Genomic DNA, 25,780 nt, shown 5'->3' on the forward strand with positions numbered 1-25,780 from the left:
CTATTCTTTTTGTGAGCAAAAGTAATCTCTTCAAGCCATACGAGAAAACTCTGTAGATACCCAGGCATCTAATTAGACAGTAAATGGAATCGGAGCGGAAGCCTCTGAAAAAGCCAATTTCACTCTCTCAAATTCCTCCTTTTGAACGGTATTTTAATACGATTCAGTATTTTTCCCATCAGTTTCTGGAAATTTGTAAAGAATTGGCCAAAAAATTCTAAGTATTTATTGCTTAGGCGCTTATTGCAACCAGTTGATGCAACTTTAAGTTTTGCAATTTGTTCTTGTACTATCATTTGTCAGCATAGATAAAGATTTTGAATGTTTGAATACAACTTTTACAAGTATCATCAAAGTCTTAGGTATTGAAGAAATTTTAAAAAACTATTGTGTAGAAAAATGTCTAGCACTGCACAAAAGATGAAAAAAAACATACAGTTACATACGTTAACATTTGCTGAAATGTAGTTTCAAACCAGAACAACTATGGAAACATTATCTTATTTCTTTAAAAGAATTTATGATTCTTTAGTGAAATTATTTGGATTTTTTAATCTGTTACATCTGCGGCTTGCTAATAGTCAAAAGCTACTATGAGGATAAAGCTAGCAAAACTTTTTTAAACCGCTTTTTGCAGGTTTACCAATTTAATGAAAACTGAGGGTATATCCGTGTTCAGCTGCCTTGTAATTAAATGTGTTGCCGACATTTGATTAGTCATTTTAAATGCTTCAAGTATTAGTCTAACAATGAAAGCCTCTGGCTATAAATCACCTACTACTCTGGTGCGCACAATATTTTCTGACATGCCGTATTAGTCATTGTCACTAGCAGATGCGTTGCTCCCTTGTGTATGACAAAGTCAGATGACAGAGTAGATATATTGACTTTATACAATTTTTTTGTGTCGTTGTTAGTTTTCGCTTTTGGAGTAGAACCACTTGCATTTTAAACATTTACCATTCTATCATAGCTTATCTTATGTCTACAACAAGCTAGGCAATAACTTGCATATTGTATATAATGTAATATCAAAATTTTGCGACTTTTTTATTAGTTTCATGTGTTTGTTAGTTTATAAAAAATTAGCTATTGTTTTTTTATGTTTGATTGCCTTAAACATCAAAAACAATAGCAAATTTTACAAGTCGGTAGACAGCACAAGCTTTTTCCAAGTCACTTAGAGTTTAAAGCTTTTGTGAGTTAAACAGAAATTGAATTAATTGCTAGTGACAATAGCTCTCTGTTTACCTTTGATGAATATTACCGGCTTATTTTAAGTAATGCAATTAAACACATAGCATTTGCATCATATTACCTACAGAGCAATGAGCAAGCAGATTGGTTAGTTTAAATGATCAAGTTATCACAAAAGGAAATCAGTGAACCATGCGAACAGACAGTGAATAGATTATTATTTTGTTGCACAAGATCTCAGACTAATAACGGAAAACGCCCTAAAAATTGCTCTATTGTTGAAACTCAAGTGACTAGCAGGCATACCTGTAAACAAATCTAATTAGACAATGCCAGATCTGAAACTGAGTCATTGGTCTGGTACCAACACTACCTGTCACTAAACAGAAAATGCTTAGTTAAAAAAGTGGTCAATGCTATAGGAAGCAGGATTTTTTATGTTCAAAATGCAAAAAATCATGAATACAGCTACAACATGATCATGATCAATTACACCCTTGATCATTTCTAGGCCATCAAGAGGATAATCAAGCCAGTAAGAAAAGTTGGGTAACGAAACTCAACCAGTTCATTCTCTATATCTAGACTTGACTCAGTTTAAAGTAATGAATCAGAAAAGAGATAAAAAACAGCAATGTTCCAATCATTCAAGTTGATACACCTATTTTTGTTAAACGTTCAATAATGATAAATCAAAAGTGGTACTCCATCATGACAGTTTCAAAGACATAAAATTCAAATAGATTGAAGTGAAATAGACATTTTCCAAATTTTCTGAAAGACAAGTCAGAATAAGCTCTACACTACTACTCTTTCCCTCTTCTTCTCCCTCTTTCTCTCCTTTTCCCCCCGTCTCTCTCCCTCCATTTCCCTCTCTCCTCTCCTTCTCTCCCCCTCTCCCTCTCCCGCTCTTTTCCTCTTTTTCCCTTTCTCTCCTATTCTCTCTTCCTTTCTCTCTCTCTCACCCTTTTTCTCCCTTTTTCCTCCCTTTCTCTTTCATTTCATTAGCTTAGACTAAGACAATTTGTAGATGAGGTGGTGCAACAAATATAGCAATAATCTTTTCATGCACAATAAAAAGTTATCTTCTCGGAATCTTGTTACACATAATTAGTGGTTATCTACTCATACATTACTATATAACTCATCAATGCACTTGCTTACTGACCTCCATACATGCACATAAATTCTATTAATGATGCACCTGAATAAAAAAGCAAATCATTCAGCCGAGTCGACTACCAGAGTAGCTTATGACCGTGACCAAAAACTGGTCTGTTGTATGTCACACGCGAATTTGTGTAAACCATCTAGGATACCGTCGTAATTACTATCGCTGACCTCATCTATCTACCGCTACAGGTACTAACATAACAAGAGGCATAGTCATAGGTATGTATTCTTTTTCAAGTTGTTGTGATTCCAGCAAGTGACCTTTTACTATAGCATGAAATTTTAACCATCAATCTTTGAAGAAAGTAGCAATTTTTTTCTGAAAAGAGGTCAAACTCTATGCTCGCTTCTTTAGTCTAACTTTCATTAACTAATATGCACAATCATACAATATTTTAACTGTTTAAGAAACTGTGGGAAAACAAAGCTAGAACACAATAAGCCAAACAGATCAAAAAATAAGTAGAAATACTATGTAGACGAAGTTAGATTAAAAAGAGTAAGGGACTGAGATTAAAGAGGATGGTATTTTTTAGTAAAGTGTATCTGTGACCGTCTAAAGAAGAGTTAATGCAAATACATGTATATCTACGTATTAATGGTTTTCAGTGTGATGCATTTAAAGATAAACTTGAGGGTAACAGGAAAAATCCTTATCAGAAGTTTGTGAAACAAACATAAGCTGTAACTGTGGAAGAATAGCATATGCAATGTAAATTAATTAAGATAAACCTGAATAAAATGTGAGTAACAAAGATTCAGCTTAATTGCAGGTTTTTTTAAGATTAGGTGAGTCTAGGAGACATAGTAATTGCAATGGATATACGTATTTATGAGAATTTGAGTCACATTGCTATTGAAAAGAGGTTCAATTGGAAAAATTAGCAATTCATTCAAACGTCAAGTACGTGAAGTCACATCGGTGACAGATTTACGTAGTTATCAGTCTTAGTCATTATTAGTCTTAAATTATTAATCTTAAGTTTTATGGTATCCTTCCATATATTGTTGGAGTATGCTGGTAGTTGGACTGTTTAAGTAGGTAGTACTAATTCTGTCAGTTTCTTTGTCACTATAAAAATAAGGCTTCTGCTTTTGCTCTATTTGAGCGTTATAACTGTGATCAAGTTTTCTCTATTTCACTTCAAAACATACTGGCAGTCAGGTCATCTTAACCATTAACAACATTCGCAAGTATTAAAAATGCGCTCTGGTGAAATCTACTAAAGATTTATGTAAAATCATCTTTCAAAGCATGTTGTGCTAAATTGAGCCAGCTGTTGTCATGGCAACCTAACAAATATATACCATGACATGTCTTGTGAGGTTATCATGAGTCGCAATTATTAAGTACTTGTACACTGAACGAGCTTTAGCAGGCTAGTAGTTTCTAGTTGGTTATACCGGATATCAGAGCTAGTTAACTTTTTAAGGTGATCGTTTAATACAGCAACACATGATTCATTTTACTCGCTAACAGAGAATGTATGTAAGGGTGGATAAAACTCAACCTTTTGGAGTCTCAAACTTCTATAGCCATTTGGCAATCTTGAGCTAATGAGTTCAGCCAAGTAAGTTGCTCAACATTTATACTTATATCATATACTGTAGCAATATCTAGCCAAGTCGAGCTTGAAAATGGTTGTCTTGTTTTTAATCTTTAATGAGCAGCCTGCTAGACAACAACAACCAAAAGGTAACACTAAAAGGCAAGCAAGTTTCGCATAGCAAAGTTGCTGCTTTCAAAGTTTGCGAGAATGTTAATGAGCTAGGGTTTTTTCCGGAAACCTGTCATTTTTTTGTTTTACTCGACTAATGATAGGCTTTCTTGATGAATGATATATGACATTGCTGAAATTATAACTGATTAAGATTTGATGTGTTTCTATAATGAAAAAGTTGTAAATGCATATAGGTAAGTGACACTTGTACGTACAAAAACACCATCATGATACTTTAAAATTAACCAAATCGTACAAGGAAAAAGTGTTTTGGCCAGTTCATTGTACATTATATTAGCAGTGGATTGGAGGTCGTTAAATAACGTATGGGTCAAGCAAGTAGTTTTTGCATGGCTTATTGTAGTTCCATTATTCTGTACATGTACATTGCATTGTTGCAACATTGTTCAACTTTTATATTGTCAATAATATATATATGCACATTGTGTAATGGCAATATAATAATAGTTAATACACTTAATTAATTTTGTCAACTTTTGTACATAGAGAGGTTGTCATAAAATGGGAAACTGGTAGCAAGGCTTACTTAATATGGTGTAATAAAGTACACCTATAACTAAAATTAGTAATTTGTTATTTATATATAAGCATATATATATATATTGTATATATATATATATATATAAATATATATATATATATTTATGTGTGTATATACTGTATAAGCATACACACGCACACAAGCACACACATACATATATATATATATGTACGCGACATACGTAGGTGCTGGCAATGTACGTCAGCACATTGACTTTCCTAAAGTCTGTGGCGCAACTTAGTTGTTTCATGGCAGGAAGTCAACTCTCATTGGTAATGGGATTTGTGTCCCTTGCCTGAGCTCTGAGCTGCACTGATGAGGCTTCAATAGCCGAAACAGTACTGTCTGTAGCATGAGTATATCTGTATATATGTATATATATATATATATATATATATATATATATATATATATATATATATATATATATATATATATATATATATATATATATATATATATATACATATATATGTATATATCTGTGTATCTGTGTATCTGTGTATCTGTGTATCTGTGTATCTGTGTATCTGTGTATATATATCTGTGTATCTGTATATGTATATAAATATATAAATAGTCATGGGCAAAAGTATGAAGCTGGCCTGTGTACTTGCATGACATATACATTACATACATTGCATATGAGGGTATATGTATTACTAGATACACGTATATGCGTAAATATGTATTAATATATAATACATAAAGTTTGTATGCATTATCATATATTAATGTACAATAGCGTATATATATTAATACTAACTCGGCATTGTCGGTGGTAAAAGCTTTTGCCATAATTTTCCCATGACCAACCAGAGCGGAGCGAAGTTTGAGAGTTTTTATCTCAAATGCATGTGCACACAACTCCCAAAGATTATTCATCAACAATGAGACGAACCCTTGTTTTGAAATCTCATCAACAAATTTAACCATCGTTTTGTAGTGTCGTTAAAGTATAATAAAGATACAAAACACATATAAACCTATTTAAATATGTTACCAAGTCGTTGTAAATTGTCGTTATTATCATAAAACTTACCCATCTGATCGGATTATACACAAATAGACAGATTTATTTGGACGAAAATTGCCACAAAACGTTTGAAAAGCTCGGTTTAATAAAAGGTAAGACCGCAAATTGAAACGCCAATAAAGCCGTGCGACAGATAGTAGAACTATTTAGCGCATTTCACCAGGAAACTTTGCTAATTTCATCAGTCTATGGCCTTGTTTACTTGTAATCGAATTTATTCGAAGGTTTCTGTAATAAACGTGGACCGTTTGAAGCGTAGACCGATTTACAGGTACGAAATTGTGGTACAAAGTTTATCGGCCTATGTTTTTTGTCCAATCACCGAAGGTTTTATTGAACTATTTAAAACGTTAGCCAAAATTCTTTACAACTTTTGCACAAGCTAGGGCCGAACTACAAGCCCCTTTATGACGAGGCATTCCTCTCAATCTAACATTGGGGTTTGCCAATACACAAGAGTCATGGTCCTACTACGGCTAATGCTGTCATTGATATAGGCCACCACGGAATGACCGCTGGAATATCGTTTGTTGCTCTCTCTCGAGTTCGAAACATCAATGACTTACTTGTTAACAACTTCGCTAGGGAGTGCATCACTCGATTAGCTATCAATGACCAAATCTTGCAACACAAAAGAGAGGAGACTAGACTGCGCGACATTTAACAGATACTGTATAGCTTACTTATAACAGACATTGTAATATCAACAATTAACCAATAACTTGTATACCTGGTTTCAACCCAACATTACCTCCAAAATAAATTGTTAGTCGCACCTTTTTAGAGTCGTGCTTCCTCAAATTTATTTTATATCATCTCAAACAAGTCTCATTTACACTATACTTGGTCAATTCCTGCTGAGAACTACTTTTTTAACAATCAACAGTACCCTTTTTTTTTCCATTATCACTTTGGTCGTGGGCGGTATGACAGTGGAATTTCTAGTTATATATTTAACGTACAACAACAGTTAGCATTTTTATTATCAAACTTCAAAAAAGGAGAAAAGCGTTTTGTGCAGTTTAAATAAACTAAAAGCGAAAAGAAAATAACTGTATAGGTTTTAAAACTTTGTCAAACAACTGTAACATTCAAACTTCGAAACATAAAAAAAGGTTTTGTGCAAGCCAAAAAAATTAAGAAACAAAATACAACAAATATAAAAGTGTTTAAATGTAAATGTGAAATAATTAGCAAGTAGTAGCTAAGTTAAATCTGTTTTGCCACGTTTACAATGAAAGCTGATTCAGTAATGATACAATCAATATAAACTAAGAAAACAAAATTATAATTCTGAGTATGTCGGATTATTAATAACAGTTTGGGCATACATGTAGAAGTGTGTGTGTGTGTGCGTGTGCGTGTGTGTGCGTGTGCGTGTATGTGTGCGTGTGTGTGCGTGTGTGCGTGTGTGCGTGTGTGCGTGTGTGCGCGTGTGTGTGCATGTGTGTGTGCGTGTAGGTGTGTGTGCGTGTGTGTACATGCATGTGTGTGTGTGTGTGCATGTGTGTGTGCGTGTGTGCATGAGTGTGTGTGTGCGTGTGCATGCGTGTGTGCGTGTGCGTGTGCGTGTGTGTGCGCGTGTGTGTGTATAAAGGTTACTGTTCCAGCAGAAGCAATCCATCAAAACTTTGATTACAGTGATACTGGTACCTCTTGATACTGGTACCATTGTAAAATTGGATATTGGACTCTCTTTGCCTGACCAAACGGAGAGAATGTAGAGACTATTCTTACTCGAGATATTACAATATTTCTGGATTCAGCAACTGAACCTTACGGAAAACTGGATATAGGAGCTCACAAAAGCGCGAAAAAGCATCGCGTTTCATAGAGTTAATAGAGGTATTAAAATTTCAGCTAATACTTCATTCAGTGTGTGCCACCGAGAAAAAGGTTGTATAGAGTATATAGTAAGAGTAATAAATTGTAAGAGCTTGCGTATTCTCATGGATAGAGAACTGGATTGCAAACCTTTGGCCGCAATCTTGGTGAGATTGAGTCCATCAGGGCGCAAAGCTTTACTTCAAATATTTTAATAGTTATAGCTCAACACACCAAAGAACAGGCAGATGACAAACTTTGAGAATTATATAGACATATTATTATACTTATGTATGCATAGATCGCAATTGCGATATTCATGCAATCGCGTTGCTATCTTCAAGTTTCTACCTGAAGATTGAAACCTGATTGCATGAAACTGTTAGTAGTAATGATTTTAACCTGTAGTTTTTAATAAACTTCATACACGTCTCTAATTTAATTGATTTTTGAGCACTTTTCTTTACAGTGTAAACTACATATACTATTAATATATATATATATATATTATAAAAATGCATATGTATCAATATATCATCATATACATACATATATGTATGCATGTGCACACGTAAAGTCATATGTATGTTTGTTTGTATGTATGTACATGTAAGCCTGTATGTATATTTATATGCATTTACATAGAAGTTAGTATGTTTTAATATATCATATATTGATATGTGCATATGTATGTATGTATGTATGTATGTATGTATGTATGTATGTACGTATGTACGTATGTATGTATGTATGTACATATGTACGTATGTACGTATGTACGTATGTATGTACGTACGTACGTATGTATGTATGTATGTATGTATGTATGTATGTATGTATGTATGTATGTATGTATGTATGTATGTATGTATGTATGTATGTATGTATGTATGTATGTATCTATGTATGCAGGTAACTATGTTCATACATATTCATGCGCCTGTGTACGAGTTTATGTATGTACATATGTATGTATATACAGATGTATGTATATATTTATGCATGCATGTACATATGTATGTACATTTGTACAAGCATATGTACATGGGTAAAGAGGTATACCTACACACATATGTATGTACATATGTATGTACCTATGTATGTGCATATGTATGTACATAAGTACTCATGTATACATGTATGAGTACGTTAGAATTTTATCCGTAATTTCATTTTAAACAGAAATGTTTTCTAAGTTATGCCAAACAAAAAATTTTGATGTCTATTAATTATGAAATGTACAACAAAAAATTTCTTTAAAATAAGTTTTGGTAAAAACAAATTCCCTGCTAAGGATGGGCCCCTAAAATTGTTTTAGTTAGTTCGACTCCATAATAGAAGATGAAACTGCTGGCATGATTGTTACAAGTCCTCCGCCACTTACAAAAGTGACTTAGTATATTCCTGTTGTTTATTGGGCGCTTACCAAGTAGAAACCCACGCAAACCTACGGCATTTATCGTTGATCGCTTGCTTGCACTCCATTTATATCTTGATCCTTGTCAAACTTGTTTTTTAAACATTTTGTGGTTACATGAGTTCATGATAAATTATACTAATCAGTTAGCCTACAGTTTCGCGTAGTTTCATGGTTGACTTAGTATTTCATGCATACTGACTTTTTATTAGTTTGTACCGCATGTTTATTTCTTAGGTAATTTCATATCTCATTTTGTGTGTTTCTGCTTCCAACTCGCCAATTTTCTTCTATTGATTTATAGACTTTTCATGTAGAATAGAAGAGAAGCGAAAACTTTTTATGTGATGAAATATAGTGATGAAACCACTGATCGGTATGGTCAGACATGGCTGCCTGCTTCAAAGCATATTCTAGGTGTTATAAGAGCTGTGGATTTTAGCTCAAGCAGAGATTGCTGTGTTCTGGTAAAATGCGCTGTAAAAATTACTGTTCTAAGGGCAAATTTTTCGTGCTTCCTGAAGAGGGCTGCCTAACAAACCTAAAGCCGGGCTTCTCCGGCAGGGCTGCTTAAAAGTTTTTTTTTGGCAACCAGCCTGACTTTCTCAAAATGGGACTGTCTGATAATGGCAAGAGACCTCAACCTCATAGGACAAGGTAGGACAAAGTGTGAGTCTCACGTCGAGTGTTTACAGCTGTACATTCGCAAGAGTAAAAAGTCAGCCCGCGGACAGCTAAGTGCTTCTTCACTGAGAAGCCTTGAATAATTGTATTTTTAAAAGAAAAGCTCCTGAATACTTGGAAGCTTTGTTCTGAACAATGACACTATGTTTTTTTATGAACATGGCCTAAAGGGAAAGTTGGCCAACTTGTAAACCAGGCGCTAGCACAGGTGATAGCATTGTGATTCAGACCGCCAAGGTCAAGCTTTCTACTTTGCTCAATAAAGGGAAAAGGTCTATTCTACAGTTTCTTCTTTATATTGGGTTAAAAAATGCCCAAGAAGTCATGCAGAATTTATTCAACGTTGCAAAAAAATTTGAGTGCAACAAGAAGTCTGGCACTCTGAGTCCGAGGTCTGAAAATACAGGGTCTGAATGCAACTTGCTCTCCCACAGGAGTTCTAAATCAAAAATCTTTACTCTCAATCAAAGGGAAGGGTGTGACCTGGATTGGCTTAACTCAGGCCGAACCATCTCAAATTTTTGAGTGCATAATGAAAATGTTTAGGAAAGGTCACCACCAAAGGTATAAAAAAGAAAAAAGGAAGGAAGTAAGTAAGAACACCCTCTGCATCTTGCCTATATGTGTACAGCTCTATTTTAATCTAAATGCTAATATACATAATACATACATATATATAAATGTGTATAATTATATGTATATACATATATATAAATGTATATAATTATATGTATATATATAAATATATATTTATATACATAAATATATATACATATATATATGTATATATACATGTATATATATATATATATATATATATATATATATATATATATATATATATATATATATATATATATATATATATATATATATATATATATATATATATATATATATATATATATATATATATATATATATATATATATATATATATATATATATATGTACAAATATTGATCTTGAACAAGCTTTTTGATTGAGATTTTGTGTAAGGCATAGTAAAGAAGTCTTTCGAACTTCCTTTGCAATATTTTAAACTTTTTGATTACCAACAAGTTATGCAGTTTGTTACTAACAATAAAATAATACAACAATAAATAGTGCATAACTAACTTTAAAAAATGAACCACACTTTTAAATTGTTTAGTAATGCCTGTATGTCTGTTCGATGGTAGCTGAAAATATCCTGTATTTAGTTGGTTATTAATCTAGCGTTAATCTTGCTTAAGAAATATGAGAAATCAATCACAGGAAATGATAGCAGAGCAGTTTATTGAATGGCAATCAATATCTGAAGCATAAACATAATGCATTTGCAGGTCCTGATTTTAGTTTTATGACAATTTCTATTTGCAGAAAAAAGAAACCACATATTTCAGCTTAGAAATTCAAAATGGATACAGAAACTTTTGATAACAAAGAGGAGACAGCAAGACTATTGGCTGATGCCAGTGAGGCAGACTCCTCTAAAGATGACTCTCCAACCAAAGTTAAACGTCATTCAATGCTCACTATTATTCTAACTTTAATACTATTCTCATTCTGCATAGACACCTTTCTTTTTCCATTCTTCCCCAATGTAGCCACAGAAAAAGGATTATTGATTTCGGAAATTGGATTCGTTTTTGCTTCATTCGACTTTGCTAGATTTGTGACTGCTCCAATAGCTGGATCAATGGTAAGTTGCAGAGCAAGAAAATAAATTTTAATTACTAATATTAATCATTTTTATACAAAGAAAAATTTGTTGCATATGTACTGAGAATCAGATTCATTTAGTCCTAAGTCCATTTCAAAGAATGTCATAATTTGAAAATACAATTTTCTCTGTCAACTAATTTTGCGCCAGAGCAATTAATCTGCAATTGAGTATTTTGTTAGGTTTAACAGCCATGTTGATGAGTTTAATTTAGCGAAACCAGCAAAAAAAGCCTACAAAATATAATAATCAGGCTTATGAAGCTTTAGAATTTAAGGAAAATGGTAATATTCTAAATTCTAAAATTCTAAATTAAAATCTAACGTACAGCAGCAAGAAGTTAACAAAATTACTTGATATTAAATAAGCTTCAAAGAACAAGAAAATATTTTTGTAAAAAGTGAAAGGTGATAACAATTTGCCAACTAGAAAAGGTCTCTAAAATCTGTTTGACCTTCACTATGCAGGTACTAGTTTTAAATTTTATTGCTGTAGTATATAGTACTTAATTTGCTTCTATTCATGTCAACTTAATTTAGCAATATGGCTCTGTTTTGAAAATTTTTAAGCGGTTAAAAACTTTATTACGGCAGTTTCTAGTTGATTAGTTTCAGCCTTTAAAACGGTGACATTTCGTGTTGCAGTTCACTATATGCCAACCAAAGAAGCAATGTGCTGTAGGTGCTTTAATAGCTGGTGGCGCTTGCATATCCTTTGGGTAAGTTTTATGACGTCGTACTACACAAATCTCAAGTGTTGCTTTTAATTAACAACATTTAACTGATGGTTAAATGTTAACAACATTTAATTAGTGGTTGCTACTCAGTAGCAACCACTAAGAAAATAATCACTGGCTTATAAGCTACTTTCTAATAAAATTTTGGAGGCAATAGTTGAGTGACTGTCATTATGTGCCATGGGCAGACAACTTTCAATTTTTCATGTAATAGCAAAAAGGATTGTTTTTGATTGACACCTCGAAAGTGTCTCATTTATTGACAGTCAAGGGTTAATTGAACAATAATAAATCATGTTCCCTAATCTTGAATACAGCGAAATATCATTGTTTAAAAGTGCTGCACTGACCTATATACCTTTGTCGGTTTGGATTAGGTAAATTTCCTGTCTCACATGTAACACTAGAAAGTTTCAATAGTGTTCCCACACAAATCTATACAAGTTGAGACTATTGCTAACCCTAATCGTGGTTTACATGTATGTAAAATTGCTCTTTTCAAGCTTCATGAAAAGGCATCTGTATATACACGGATGACTGTTTTCATGCAATGAAAGAGTTGGCACAAAGGCCCATTGAAATATTTTGTTTTATGCTCTTAAATTTCTCATTATAAATACTACTTGGACAATATTTTAGTATTTTCAGCACTTTGGCTTCTGGATATTAAAAAAAAATCTGGTGATTATTGCTAAAAAAATTTCCAACTAATTAACTGGTCAGAAGCATAGGTATAGGTTTTAGTAATTTCCAAAACATTGATGAAAATAACTTTATGGTTGTTTTTATTTTTTCAGGGTCAACAGTTCTGTCAGTTTTAAGCTAACCAAGTAGCGTGACTTCTGAACAACTCTCTAATAATGAGTAATACTCCCTACCCTTGAATACCACTAAATGTCAATGTTCGAAAGTGTTACACTGGCCTATAACCTGGTTGGTTTTGGATATGTGAATTTTCTGTGTCACATGTAAAAGCTGAGGCACACTAAAGGAGAAGCAGCAAATTTTTAAGACAAACTTATACAAGTTGTGGCTATTACTAATCTTAATTCTTTTTTGTAAACTTGCTATTTTCAAGCCACACAAACATTTGGTTTATACTCGGGCATCTTTTTTCATATCAAATAGAATTGGTACTCTTACCTCTTGAGATACCCTGTTTTACAGTTTTAAATTTATCATTATGATCAGGATTCCAAAATGGTTTGATATAGTCGGCCTATTAGCTGACAGTTATTTAAAAAGTTTCTAGTCATCAAAGGCAAAATTTTGTCGATATATATAAATTATTAGTCAAAAAAATCGGTATAGGCTCTTGAAGATTTGAAGACATTGAGGATAAGCACATTTTTGGGGGCTTTGTACTTTATCTGGGTCAGCCATATTATTGTTTTTAATGCAACCCAGAATGTGAATTTTGAGCAGTTGACTTTACACTTATTTGTAGTCAGAGCCACTAATGTTTTATTTAGTTGGTTCAAAACTTCTTAGCGAGGTTGATTTTGAGTATTTTGCATTGCAACTATAGATAATAATTTTGTTCATCTAGCAGACCAACCTTTGATGCTTATTGTTTGTTTTATCAAAGCTCTATAGTATGTACGGAATTGACCGGTTTTTCAAAGGTATTTGCCATAGACTAAAAAGCTGACAGGCAAGCTTATTTACTTTGTTCAATTATTTGATCAATCATTGTTTTTATTTACACAAGCTACTATCCTACCGTATTGTTTTTTTAATAAATACTTTGATGATTTGGTAATAGTTTCAAGTATAATAATGTCTCCAACATTATTGCATTTAACTACATTAGCTGTTTGTGAACTCAAAAGTTGGATGAGGTTCCTCACCGTTTACAAATGAACTTGATTAAGAAAATTTTTTTTAGTGCTTGTCAGCTTAACTGGAACAAAAATTGTCTCAAAGATTTTAATTCCTGCGCTGTACTAAAGCTAACTACATATGTATAGTGGCAGTTACATAGCTCTTGATTACTACAAAGTGGCTCTCAAAGCAAAACTATTACTAAAACATTGACTGATTTATTCAAAAATATTCTAAGGTTTTTTAATTCAAGTGACTCTGTGTTTGTAGTCTGTTGTCTTTATTACTGGTTAATAATTAGAAGCCACTGTCAGAATACAGCTAGCAAGCTTGGCTTATCAAACATCTTTTTTACAGGCTTACCAACTTAATAAAAACAGACAGCCTGTTTTTTGTCAGCTGTCTGATAATTAGATGTATTGCTGGTATAGGATCAGCTATGTTGAATGTCTCAGGAACCAGTCTATTAATGAAGGCATCAGGCTATGAATCGCCAACTATTGTGGTGAGTACAATATTCTATGAACCAGCATGTTAGTCAATTTTCCTAAGAAATGAATCACTCAATCCTTGCTGATTTCTTTGCTTTTGGATAGCTGGAGTAGGTCACAACTAATTTTTTTTAAGTTACAGCATCACTACTTTCTCTCAATAATATTTTAATAGGAGCTTGTAAAAAGATTTTAATTTTTTTATATCTTTTAACCGGTCTTCGATTGTCGTTTTTTCAAAGAGCAAAAAACAAATAGTCAGAAAAAGAGGGCTAGATTTTAAAATAAACTGAATTACTTATACTAAAAGTTTAACTTACGTACTGAAGTTTAACATTTTTGTATCATTTTCTTTTAAATTATTCTAAAAAAAACCTTAGAAACAATTACTTTCTAAATAACTCAAAATGTAGCTTAACATTTTTTGTATTATTTTCAATTTTGACAACTTCTTTCATTAGAAAATTTTCAAGAAACTTCCAACCTTTGATACCTATTATATGTGTACTGTTGTAAGACCATTACATGTTTATAAACATGTAATTACATGTTTTTAAACATTTAATTACATTTTTGTTCTAAATATTGCTTGTAGGCATTTGTGGAAACAGCCAACATGGTTGGATTTTCCATTGGACCGGCAATAGGAGCGTTTCTCTTTCAAGTAAGTTTGTGTATTGTTTACTTTGTAAAATTTATGAGAAACAAGTCAAGTCAAAAAACAGGAAATGAAATCAAGACAAAGTTTTAAAGTTTAAAGCAGCACCATGGTTTGGCAATATAAAAAATATGTTAACTAAGTAAGATATTATTAACTTATTAACTTATAAGATCAGCGAGCATAAAACTTCCCTTTTAAAGGGTCACTAATTACACAAAAAAGTAAAAACTTTATTAGAAAAAAATTATCTAAGTTGCAACTTGCCAAGATTTTAAAAGTGTTTCTGTAAGATGCTATTATTTTAGGACAAAGTCTGATACAGCAACCAACCTGTGTTGAAAATTTACAAATAACCCTTCTAGCTATGAGCTCAAAATTGCACACAAATTCTTCTCAACACTAAAAATCGATGCAAAGTTACTCAAATAAATCATTAAAATTTAATGATACAGGACAAAAAATGTGTGAAACTGAGGTTATTTTTATGATTCTAATATCACTCAATGTCAATAACGTTTGTTTTTGACGGAATAATGATTTAAGCTGATCGTAACACATAATAAGTAGCTCAAATTCAAATAGCACCTCTTTTTTCCCTATTTTAATACTACTAACACCCTCGGTAATCTAGCGCACCAAAATAGATCATCATGAGTAATCAGTATATTGAGACTTATTGAGTGTATTATTAGGGCCGCTGAGGGGTGTAATGGTGGCCTGAATGCAGTGCAATCGAAATTTTGGCGTTGATTCCCCTGAGAGGTAATCTTTTCTTCTAGCGCACATTTTTAAGTCGTGAAAACCTAATCTTTGTCAGAGACGCATAGAAATCGTTTCAACTTTTGAAGCCCACAGTCTATAAAATATATTTTAAAACCAAGTTAATTATCATAATTTTTTACTTTTGCCAATGCCATCAAAAATACAGCAAATGTGTTGTAAAATAAAATTGAACCCTTTTTGCTATTTTTGAAAAGGGCATGGCCGAATCAAACGATTTTTAATATCATAACAGTTGATGACATTATTACTACTAAACAAATATGAATCATACTTTTCAGTAGTATTAATGGTCAATAAAAACCACCCAAGTTTCAAACAGTAGATAAGTAAAAATTCATAGCAGTAATGAGCTTTAAACGTCTGGTCATTGCTAAAAATAAACTGCAATAACAGACAATAGATTTTGCAAAGCGAAACTACACTTGAGAAAGGTTTTATTAATTTTTGCCTCAACGCATGCAGATGATTGTTTATTTTTGTTCAAGTATAGATATTATATGGTAAATTAGAGCTCTTGTGTTTAAAGTGTCGGTCTTTAAATCAGAGTGGCTGAGTTTAATTCTTGCGTCAGGCCATCTTATTCTTGGTGCTTTTGGTATGGCTTCGGACAGACTGCAGCATGGACACAGTTCTTATTACAGTAAAGATTATTTCAAAATTTATTCTTACTGTTTGTAAAAAAAGGAACAAACGCATTACATACAACTGCAAACATTGAAGTACACAAACATTGCAGGAGTATAGACTTTTTTTTCTAATTTGACTATCAACTAAATAGTTATAGTTTTCTGAAGTTTTAGCCTTTTAACTGCCTAATATGTATCCAAATAAACCTTCAGTTTGTAGGATATATCTTGATGTTTGCAATTCTTGGAGCTTGTCTGATGGTTGCTGTGCCAATCTTTTGTTGCGTTGTTCCTAAAATTGGTAAGTTCACCCTGATGCAGAGGTTTGTTATAATGAAACTTACAAATGTTAGTTTGACTTGGCTGCACAAACAGAGTGTTCATACTCTAGAACGAAGCTAACATGTGTATATCTATATATGTAGTTATAGCAGATTATTCTTATTTGAAAAAATGCTACATAGCAAAGGCAGCGCATAATTTATTGAGTGATTCAGATGGTTTTTTGCCTAAAGTTATACCTGCTGTTAGATGTAAGAGAAAGTGTCTATTTGCCAAAAAAGCCTCAGCCATTCTCATTTGTGCTATTATGTATTTCACTTTTATTACAGAAGATGAAAGTTCAAAGATAAGTGGTGGTTTCTTCTCCTTTTTCTCAATTCCAGGACTGCTTCTCATGTTTGGCACTTGGATATTTATAAAGCTCTCAGAGACAAGCAGAAGTACCGAGCTCACCAGCTACTATCATTCTACTGTAAGTAAAAAACTTTGCTAAATTTGAGTATTGCAGTATGGTGAGAACTTTGGCCTACACTTCAGACATTTGTTTGTCACGTTTCAGCAATTAATAGTGACTTGTATGAATCAGTTTGCATTGGTTTTTGGTGTTGAGAATAATACGTTATGTACCCAATTTGCGGCACCCAAAGTGATTGAAAAGTTTGATCAGTATGGAGTTATATTTCCTCCACTACATTGTGAGATTTTCCAGCAAAGAATTTGTGCCTAATATGTGTTGAATGTTTAATGTACTAACGCCAAAATTAAAAAAAAAGTTGCTCTTCGAGTTTTAAAAACTTATCAAGCTTTTGGAAAAAGATAATTTCGGTGAATTTTAGAAGTGTGAGATTCATGACTGATGAGCTCCACATCACATATTTTTTCATGAACAATCTCTTGCACTTGTATTTTAACTAGATATCTAAAAACAAATTACAAAAAACTCTAGTTAACTGTAACCAATTAGATTTTGGTGTTGTTTATCATTTAAAGACTAGGCCCAAGATATTGCTGCCAATTGTTTGCATACTCAATCTTGCGCCCAGGCAAGATTGTATTTTACTTTGCTTTTTTCATATTTGCTTACCCAAAGATACAAAATAATAAATATGAATTGCTTTCTGCATTTAATTTTTCAGTATAATTTTCAAGTTTTAAACAAATCAATCTGTTAGTTTTTTAGTTATTACTGACAGACCAATGGCATTTATAGCTGATTGAGAAATGTAAAATGGCTGCTGAAATAACACTGATTTATAGTTTTTAATGATTAAAATTTTTAGTCATGAATAATCTACAATAAATGATTAAAGCTACCACTTTTTTAGCTATCACAATTGTTCTTTAGTTACCTGTAATATTTAACTTCTTAGAAAACTGCCAAACACTTTATTCTATAGATTTTTTGGATTCTTCAGCTGAACTCTACAAGTTCAGAGCTTCAAAATAATATTCAACTAAAAATGACTTTTATTTTTCTACATGCCTTAGCAGTCAAGTTAGTTGTTTATGCAGTTTAGGATCAAAACTTCGAGTTCTATATACACGGTTATGGTAAAAAGTGCTACACTGTATACATGCCCAGTATTTAACGAAGGAGTTGTTTCCTCAACATATTAAACATGCATAATCTTCAAGTTGTCATTACGGAGTGTTAAAATGACTTCTCACGTTTCAGTTTGGTTCAACCTCATCAACCATGGGCTTGCTGTTTACTATCTGGTCTATATGTTCTGCCGTGGGAACTGTTTGCATCGCCAAGTTCGTTAGTAAGGCAAGTCTATCTACTAAATAATTACCACCACTCTTTATTAATTGTAAGTCTAGCTAGTAATTTATTAACTTTGCTGTACATTGCTTTGACAATAGTCTACTTAAGTATTAATGTATACATGCACTATCACCATTTTCAAATCTTGCACTCCTGCATTATATTGCTTGTGTAATAGAATCCTACTGTAGTAAATTACCTATTCTATAGCAACAATACCTTAGTACAATATGAAAATACAACACAAAAAATGTCAACCGATAACGTTGTCATGCCACATAATAGAGTATCCATGCGAGTGTGAACATTCACTCTTGTGATGATGTACTAGTAGGATAATACAAAAGTGTCATTACTTGATAGAGTTGTAATGTAGTAGCATCATCATTTAAAATTGGGCTAATGTAAAATTACGATTAGAGCATTTTTTGCTTTTATAGTCCATTATTTTGATGGTGACATCAATGCAAGGCACATCCCTTTTGACTTCATGCTGTACAGCAAACGATTAATTTGTAATCTTTCGGAAAGTGCTATATCATTTATCTTGGGCAAGAATCACATTAGGGTTCATAGTATAAGATTTTATAAACATTATTAATGAACTTTAAGAAATGAGTAAATATGTTTGATTAAAAATTAACTTGTTTACATATGTTTATTTATAATTGCATTTTGGAGAAATCCTGAGCCATAGACTCTGATTTAAAAGACATAATTGGATGTAAATAGTGTGTATACAACTATTTCTAAAATATGTTTTACATTTAGTCTATACTGTAAGCTCTAATGCATTGAGTGCCAAGCTCATGACTAACAAGCTTGTAGCCTTCCTCCTAGACATACAATGTTTTCAATTTTGTCAATATTAGTCTTTCTATAATATAATCTAAATAATTTGTTTTAGAAAAAAGCACCATATATCCTATTAGCAGTGTGGGCTATTTCTCTTCCTCTCATTCTACTTCTAGCACCTTCTCCTCCTCTTAGTTACTTCTTCAGAGGGAAAAGGTTAGTATAAAATAATTACATTCTTTCCTAAACATGTAGCTAAAAACTAGTTGGTGGGTAACTACGTAGTGGGAGAAGAAAGTCTAAATCTAGTTGTCTAGATAGCAACAATAATTAGCCATATTTACAGCTGTAGTCTAAATATTCTGTGCAGCAATATGAAGTGTAGCTATTGTCTAGATATTCTCGCAACAGCACAGGATTGTTTTAATGCTCTGACAAGACATATGCATGCAACCAATAAACCTTTTGTCCAGTTTAAAAATCTAGCGACATTCATAATTGTTCTACCATTAACATAAGATAGCTTCAATGGTATGTAGCTTGGGTGGTGTGCATCTTCGGTGAGCTGGAAATTAGAGAATGCTAACTTAAAGTTATTTGCTAGTTTTAGCTATTTCTACCCAATACAACAAACAAACGGGACTTTGTTGAATTTTTATTTGATATTATAAACTGATTGTTTTGTTTGTCTCAGACCACATTTACTATACATACATTTACTTTAGAAACAAATTTTGTAGGCTTTCTTCTTGCCACATATGCATACTCGTTTTATATACACAAAATGTGTTTGTACTATAGCTATTTAGTCAACCCTTTCATCTCATTCTGTCGCTGAAAATAAAGATAGGCCAACTAAATTAATGTATTGGGCCGCCACTAACACTCCTAAGCCTACCAATTCACTCTTATACAGCCATGTGCATATGCTTGTTCTAAAACCATGTTTACCTTGAATACATTTGTCAATGAATATAAATTTATTTGTTACATCTTTATTTATAACATCCAAACACCTCTATGTTGCACAAAGACTAGGCTTAAACGGAAACATATTGCTCGTTAAATTATTATTAATAATGATGGCATCTGGAGATAGATCTGAGTAATCAGAATAAACTGAAAAGCCTAGAAAACAAAGGAAAGATGGTAGTGCACAAAAGAAGGCTAAAAAGCCAAAGGCTTTTAGCAACACAACCGGAGAAAATTGCTTATGCAAACGGTAAAAGTGCTTTGAAATTGTGGGTGCAGCTGACACGCAAAAATTATTTACTGATTTTAATCAATTTTACACCACAAAGAATCGACAAGATGCTTATTTATCTTTGCTAATAACTGTGGGTAAAGTGGAGAGAAAAAATCCCTGCTAGGAGTCACATTCTTACCGAAGTTGTGAAGTTAGATTTGTTCTGTAATAGATACGCTAGACAGAACACAAGCTATACACCCATTTACTATTTTCATTGGCTTGTCCATGAGAAAACTTTTTTAATAAGATCACAATAAGCTATGCGTAGACATTCTTACATGCAATGTGGTTGAGACATTATTGCGGCGAATTGCAAGTCAGATATAGACCTACCGTCTGATTGGGTAAAGTTGTTCTAAAATGCTCGCAAACATCCTAAACCCTTTAATGTAAATCATCTCAGCAGCTCAAAATTCTTTAATAACACATAATATATTAAACAGATGTACCAGACAATTTGCCCAATAAAAACTAGGCCTATACGTCAAGTGAAAGTTGCGAATACGGAAAGCAAAGTCATGGTGTTTTATAGAGAATCCTGGAATGGCAGTTACATCGAGAGTGCTATTAAAAACCATCTAAGCTTCCTCGTTGAACTCAATCAACTTGCATTACCACCAGTCCATTGCCAATCAGCAAAGCAAAATACCAAGATTTGCAAGTCCTTAGACAATTTTGCAAATTCGAAAATCAACCATTTTTTTGACAATCTTACAACCAGTGATGTTGTGACCGCAGATAGTGATGAAATTTAGACATTATAGTGAAACTTTAAAATTCTATTAATTACTGGTTGTGTTAATGTAATTATATTATAGCTAAATATAGTTTAAAGTTAAAAAAAATATCATTTTTTATTGAGCAAAACCTTTTTCGTGCATTTAAATGGAAAAATAGGTGATGTCCTTTGCCAACATGCGTGTTCATTTTTTACTACTGAATTACAAAAAACCAATATCCAGAGTTAAAAATGTTATTTTGTAAGCACAAAACTATGTATTTGTCATTGAAGTTACTTATCTTTTCATAAACTGTATTTTTATTGCATGAGCTAGTCTCAAAACCTAAAAATGGATTTTTTCAAATCTGCAAAAGTGTGACATCACTGGTTTTTCTATTCTGGTCTTCAAGTGTTCTACCGGTGGCCCGGAATTATACAGGATCATCGCCAGGAAAGTGAAGCTAAGAAATGTTAGCAGATGGGACAAAGCTGCTGTTCTATAGAATCATCAGACCGTCCAACCGGTTGAAGAACATTGAAACTAAAGAGGCCTTTTATAAGTAGCCACTTGAGAAAATATGAAATATTGAGCACGTCAGTCTTGAGGGAGCACCAATGCTCCCTAAAAATCGGATCTGTACAGACCAGCAGAGACGATTGCTGCAAAGTGCAATAGCTAAATGACATAGTTGAACAGGAGTAAGGATGGAAATTCCATTACATTGCTACATCACCATTAGCAGCTATTGTCCCAAGGGGCTGTCAAAGCATTTTTTGCGGATCTCATGTGACGAGTAGCCTGAACCGACCCGGGTTCAAAGGCAAGGTTATAGCTGGGTGTTTCAACTTGAAAGGACAGTCATTGAACCTCAGTTTTGGTAACACCATTAGCACATACACCAGGGTTGAGACTCACTAGGTTGGCAAAAAAGCCACTTGCTATGGATGCTCATCTAAGCCTTCACCAATAGAGAGCCGGCCAACATGGTAAACCTGTTTGAATTAGCCCAACTTTAGTATCTACAAAACCAGCCTAGGCAACGAGGTGGGCTGTGCTACTAACCCCTTGTGCAACCGTGTTCATCTCAGTGACAGAGAGGTGGGGAGGACTTTGAAAGTCAAACATTCCATCCTGCTCGATGAAGGGACACGTCTCACTTGACAAACCTCTCATGAGCTTGAGTTGAAAAAAAGAGAAAGACAGAGAGGCAACTACAAGGTTTGCTCAGAAAAGTTCTCATCAAATTAGTAGGAGGGGTTGGAGCTAACTTGTAGTGCTAGTAAAAAGAAGAGGAAGTCACATCTTTTTATTAACTATCGACATTGAAACGTTGTTACTGAACAAGATTTGAAATCTTAGCTAAGTTCCAGTATGCTATGGATCACTGAGCCAGATTATTTCAGAAAAATGCCTGCAATGTAAAGTCATTGAGTTGAGGCATGGTTAACCAACCAAAAAAAAGCTTGCCATAGAAAGCCAGGCCTTGCTAGGTAGACTCGAGGGAAATCCAACAGCTGTGTCAGGGATCACCTAGACTGTGTACAAAGCAGTCAGTCATGTGGGCTCTACTGATGCCGCTACGACAGCTGGGGAGAGGGTTGACCCAGAGCTGACCTAGGCCACCCTTAGACTATGCGATAGGGCTCGGGTAAAGATTCACGGTTAGCCTGACAAGGAGTTGGCCCTAATGCAGACTACAGGCCAGGGACCTGTGGCCAAAATGTATCAAGCATTCCTTTAAGCAAAAGCAGACTGAAATACAATTAGAGCCAGGAGACAAGCAGTTTTGGCAGCTGCACAGCCTCTCATCTGGCCATCCTCCAACTACGACTGAATGGAGTGTGACAGGCCCAGGCAGTTCTCACAGTGAGCCTTGGTGGTTTACTGTCTGCCCAACAACAAAAGAGAGAGCACCATGTAGCAAACAAATGCTTTTGCCTGCTTAGGTGTAAAAAAGCAACCAGCTGCCTTTGCCTTTGATGGTGCTTGAAAGAGATGAGAGCGGCAGTAAGAAGTCTGGTTGAGAGCCATGCAGTATTTCAGGCAGCAAAATATGGAGGGACAAGGACAGCCAGAGATTGACAAGGGTTGTATTCAAGACGCCCTTGACAGAAAGTGGCCATGCACCTAGTAGAATTAATACAAAAAGCACTAAGAGGGTACAAGTGGATAGTAGTGCTGACCAACTACTTCATCAAATGGCAAAACACCTTGGCCTTCCTAGAAACCATGGTGTCAGTTGTGGCTATTGCTTCAGATGAGACAATCTTTTGTTATATGAGCTTGGAGAAACAGAGTCAGACGTACCAAAAGGCACAGTTGAAGAGTCAACTAATGACCAAGCTGTGCTAACTATGGCGTGTGAAGAGGCTGCACAGCACTCCTTATCACATGCAAGCTGATGAAGTACATGTAGTTGAGTAAAATAATCAGCAACTAACCGATTACTCAATCAGCAACTCACTTTGAGATTTATTACTGATGCAAAGCCAAGAGGATTGAGATAGATTGCTTTTCAATTGGTGTGCCTGTATAAAGGAACTCCTTGCTCAATGATGAAATAATTGTCTAACCTGCTGATGCTAGGCCAATAGTTGTAATTGCCCGATCAGCCGGAGTATTATTCACTACTATGAAAGGCTCATCCAACACACGATTGTTATAAGACACTCCAGTGGTCAAAAAAAGTGTATAATATCTTTTGTGACAAGTAGTTTTCTATCAGGCAAAAAGACAAAAAGGAGCCACCCCTCCATGCCTCAGGATAGTGGTTGTTGTTGATGAATAAGCAAAAGAAAACACAAAACTACCAGCAAAGTTCATGGAATCATACCAAGTTATACAAGCTAAGATTCACCTGACATTCCTTATAAAAAGACGGGGACAGAACTCGATTTATGTAAATTGAGAGCTTTTTAAAACCTTATCTTGTCTGCTCAGAGGGGTTGTGATGAGCCACTTCTACCATTGAGCATTGTCAAAGTTTTCACATAAAAGGACAAAAGCCAGAAAAAATGAAGCTTAAGCCGAGTTGGAAATTGAGCTGGAGTTGGCCAAGCCAAGAGCAAAAGTAACAAAAAACTCGAAGTTTAGTAAATAATTGGCAGATCAGCTAGAAGAGTTTTGAAATAACAACTAGGCATTCCGGAACGGTTAGCCAAGTCTCTGAATTCAGGGCCAGTAGCCCAAGCAATAATTTAGCATAACCCTCTGCTATCTTGAACTACTCTCAATCTGACAGATATACATGTAGATAGAGAATGTGGCTATCCAGTATAGTTGTCAATACTGAGCCACATTTCCTGAGGGATGCAGAGACCGAGAGAAGGCGCCAAACTTAAAAGATAAGTAGAACGAAGCCATTAGCACTCGCACACCACGACGAGCAAGTACTATACAGGATACTTATTGATCTTCGTCTGGCAAACCACCTTACGAACATGTCACTATGGCTCGACGAGGTAAGACTGTTAATTCCTTTAAAGACATGCTGAGCCAGATAATGCTATTAGAGGCAGCAGCAGAAAGATGCTTGGGACCTCTTTGAAGTGGTCAAGAGGTCTGTACCTGTGTGTCAGAGCAGGAGCAAGATAGACTCACATGAGGCAGTAGGGTCCTCCAACAACAAAGAATGAGAGCATATTGGCTAGGCTGCCTCCATAAGCAACTCTTTTTCCAACCACAAAAAACTCTTATTGAGTCACATCTAGTTGGGGCTCTGTTTTCCATCAATTGATTAAAAGCAGCAAAGATTGTTCTTCATAGGAAATAGTTAATGTTACCAGCAAGGCAAGTGAATATGAGCCTCTACTATACAAAATTCACCAGAACTTCAATTGGCTAGAGCAAGTCAAGCAAGCCAAGTTTGCCAAAAGGGCTTGTATGAGCATGCCTGACCGACACTGAGCTGACTTAGGAATTGTGCTTAGCCATAAGGCCGATAGAGTTGCTAGAGCCAGCTCAGCAATCTTGAGTTGCTTTCCTACAATTGAATCGGTCTGGATCTGCTAAAGTGCTGAATCGAGCCAGTGTCCAGTTTACTTACCAAACTGACAAGACGTGCAGAGGAGATCACAACACGGCCTAAGTTATGCACAGTGCAAATGTCCAGCGTGCTATTCCACGGACCCACAGACGAGTCTATGAGCTGCTGCCAGAAAGAGCAAGCCCGTCAGCTATAGGAAGATGGCTGTTGTCAGTAGGAGTTTTCAATCGGATCTGAGAAACTAAAAGAGGAGGTCTGAACCTTTGCTGAATCAAATGAAAAGCCTGACAGCACTAATCTAGTCCATACTGGTCTCTACTCCCGACGCTTAATGGTGCTCTCAAAGCATCTACTGAAAGAAGTAGTGTGGTGGCCAAATGCGATGCCATTGTTCAGCTACAGGAAACAGCTGACGCAAACAACACCATGATTGAGTAAAACCCCGACTAGGTAAAAGAAACAGCTCCTGGTAAAACACTCCGTCGTCCAAGATTTGGCTACTGAGACAACCCTACAATTGAGGGGCAAAGTCAAGAAAA

General features: G+C 34.4%; 1 protein-coding gene across 5 annotated transcripts in view; it reads left to right on the plus strand.

Annotated features, from left to right (window-relative positions):
* Positions 1-2,453: 2,453 nt before the first annotated feature.
* Positions 2,454-25,780, plus strand: part of LOC137401558 (MFS-type transporter SLC18B1-like) — a 30,066-nt gene continuing 6,739 nt past the window's right edge. The window contains exons 1-10 of one of the 5 annotated variants that reach the window (XM_068087976.1): positions 2,475-2,589; positions 3,804-3,941; positions 10,977-11,298; positions 11,964-12,037; positions 14,237-14,384; positions 14,966-15,034; positions 16,654-16,741; positions 17,052-17,194; positions 18,398-18,493; positions 19,398-19,501. In XM_068087976.1, coding sequence (XP_067944077.1) covers positions 11,014-11,298; positions 11,964-12,037; positions 14,237-14,384; positions 14,966-15,034; positions 16,654-16,741; positions 17,052-17,194; positions 18,398-18,493; positions 19,398-19,501 — 1,007 coding nt within the window. In that variant the 5' untranslated portion in view covers positions 2,475-2,589; positions 3,804-3,941; positions 10,977-11,013. Of the gene's footprint in view, positions 2,590-3,736; positions 3,942-7,425; positions 7,535-10,976; positions 11,299-11,963; positions 12,038-14,236; positions 14,385-14,965; positions 15,035-16,653; positions 16,742-17,051; positions 17,195-18,397; positions 18,494-19,397; positions 19,502-25,780 lie in introns of those variants that run through there. The other 4 variants (XM_068087978.1, XM_068087975.1, XM_068087979.1 and 1 more) reach the window with 4 other exon arrangements.

The sequence above is a fragment of the Watersipora subatra genome, chromosome 8, assembly GCF_963576615.1.
Source record: "Watersipora subatra chromosome 8, tzWatSuba1.1, whole genome shotgun sequence".
NCBI classification, from domain to species: Eukaryota; Metazoa; Bryozoa; class Gymnolaemata; order Cheilostomatida; family Watersiporidae; genus Watersipora; species Watersipora subatra.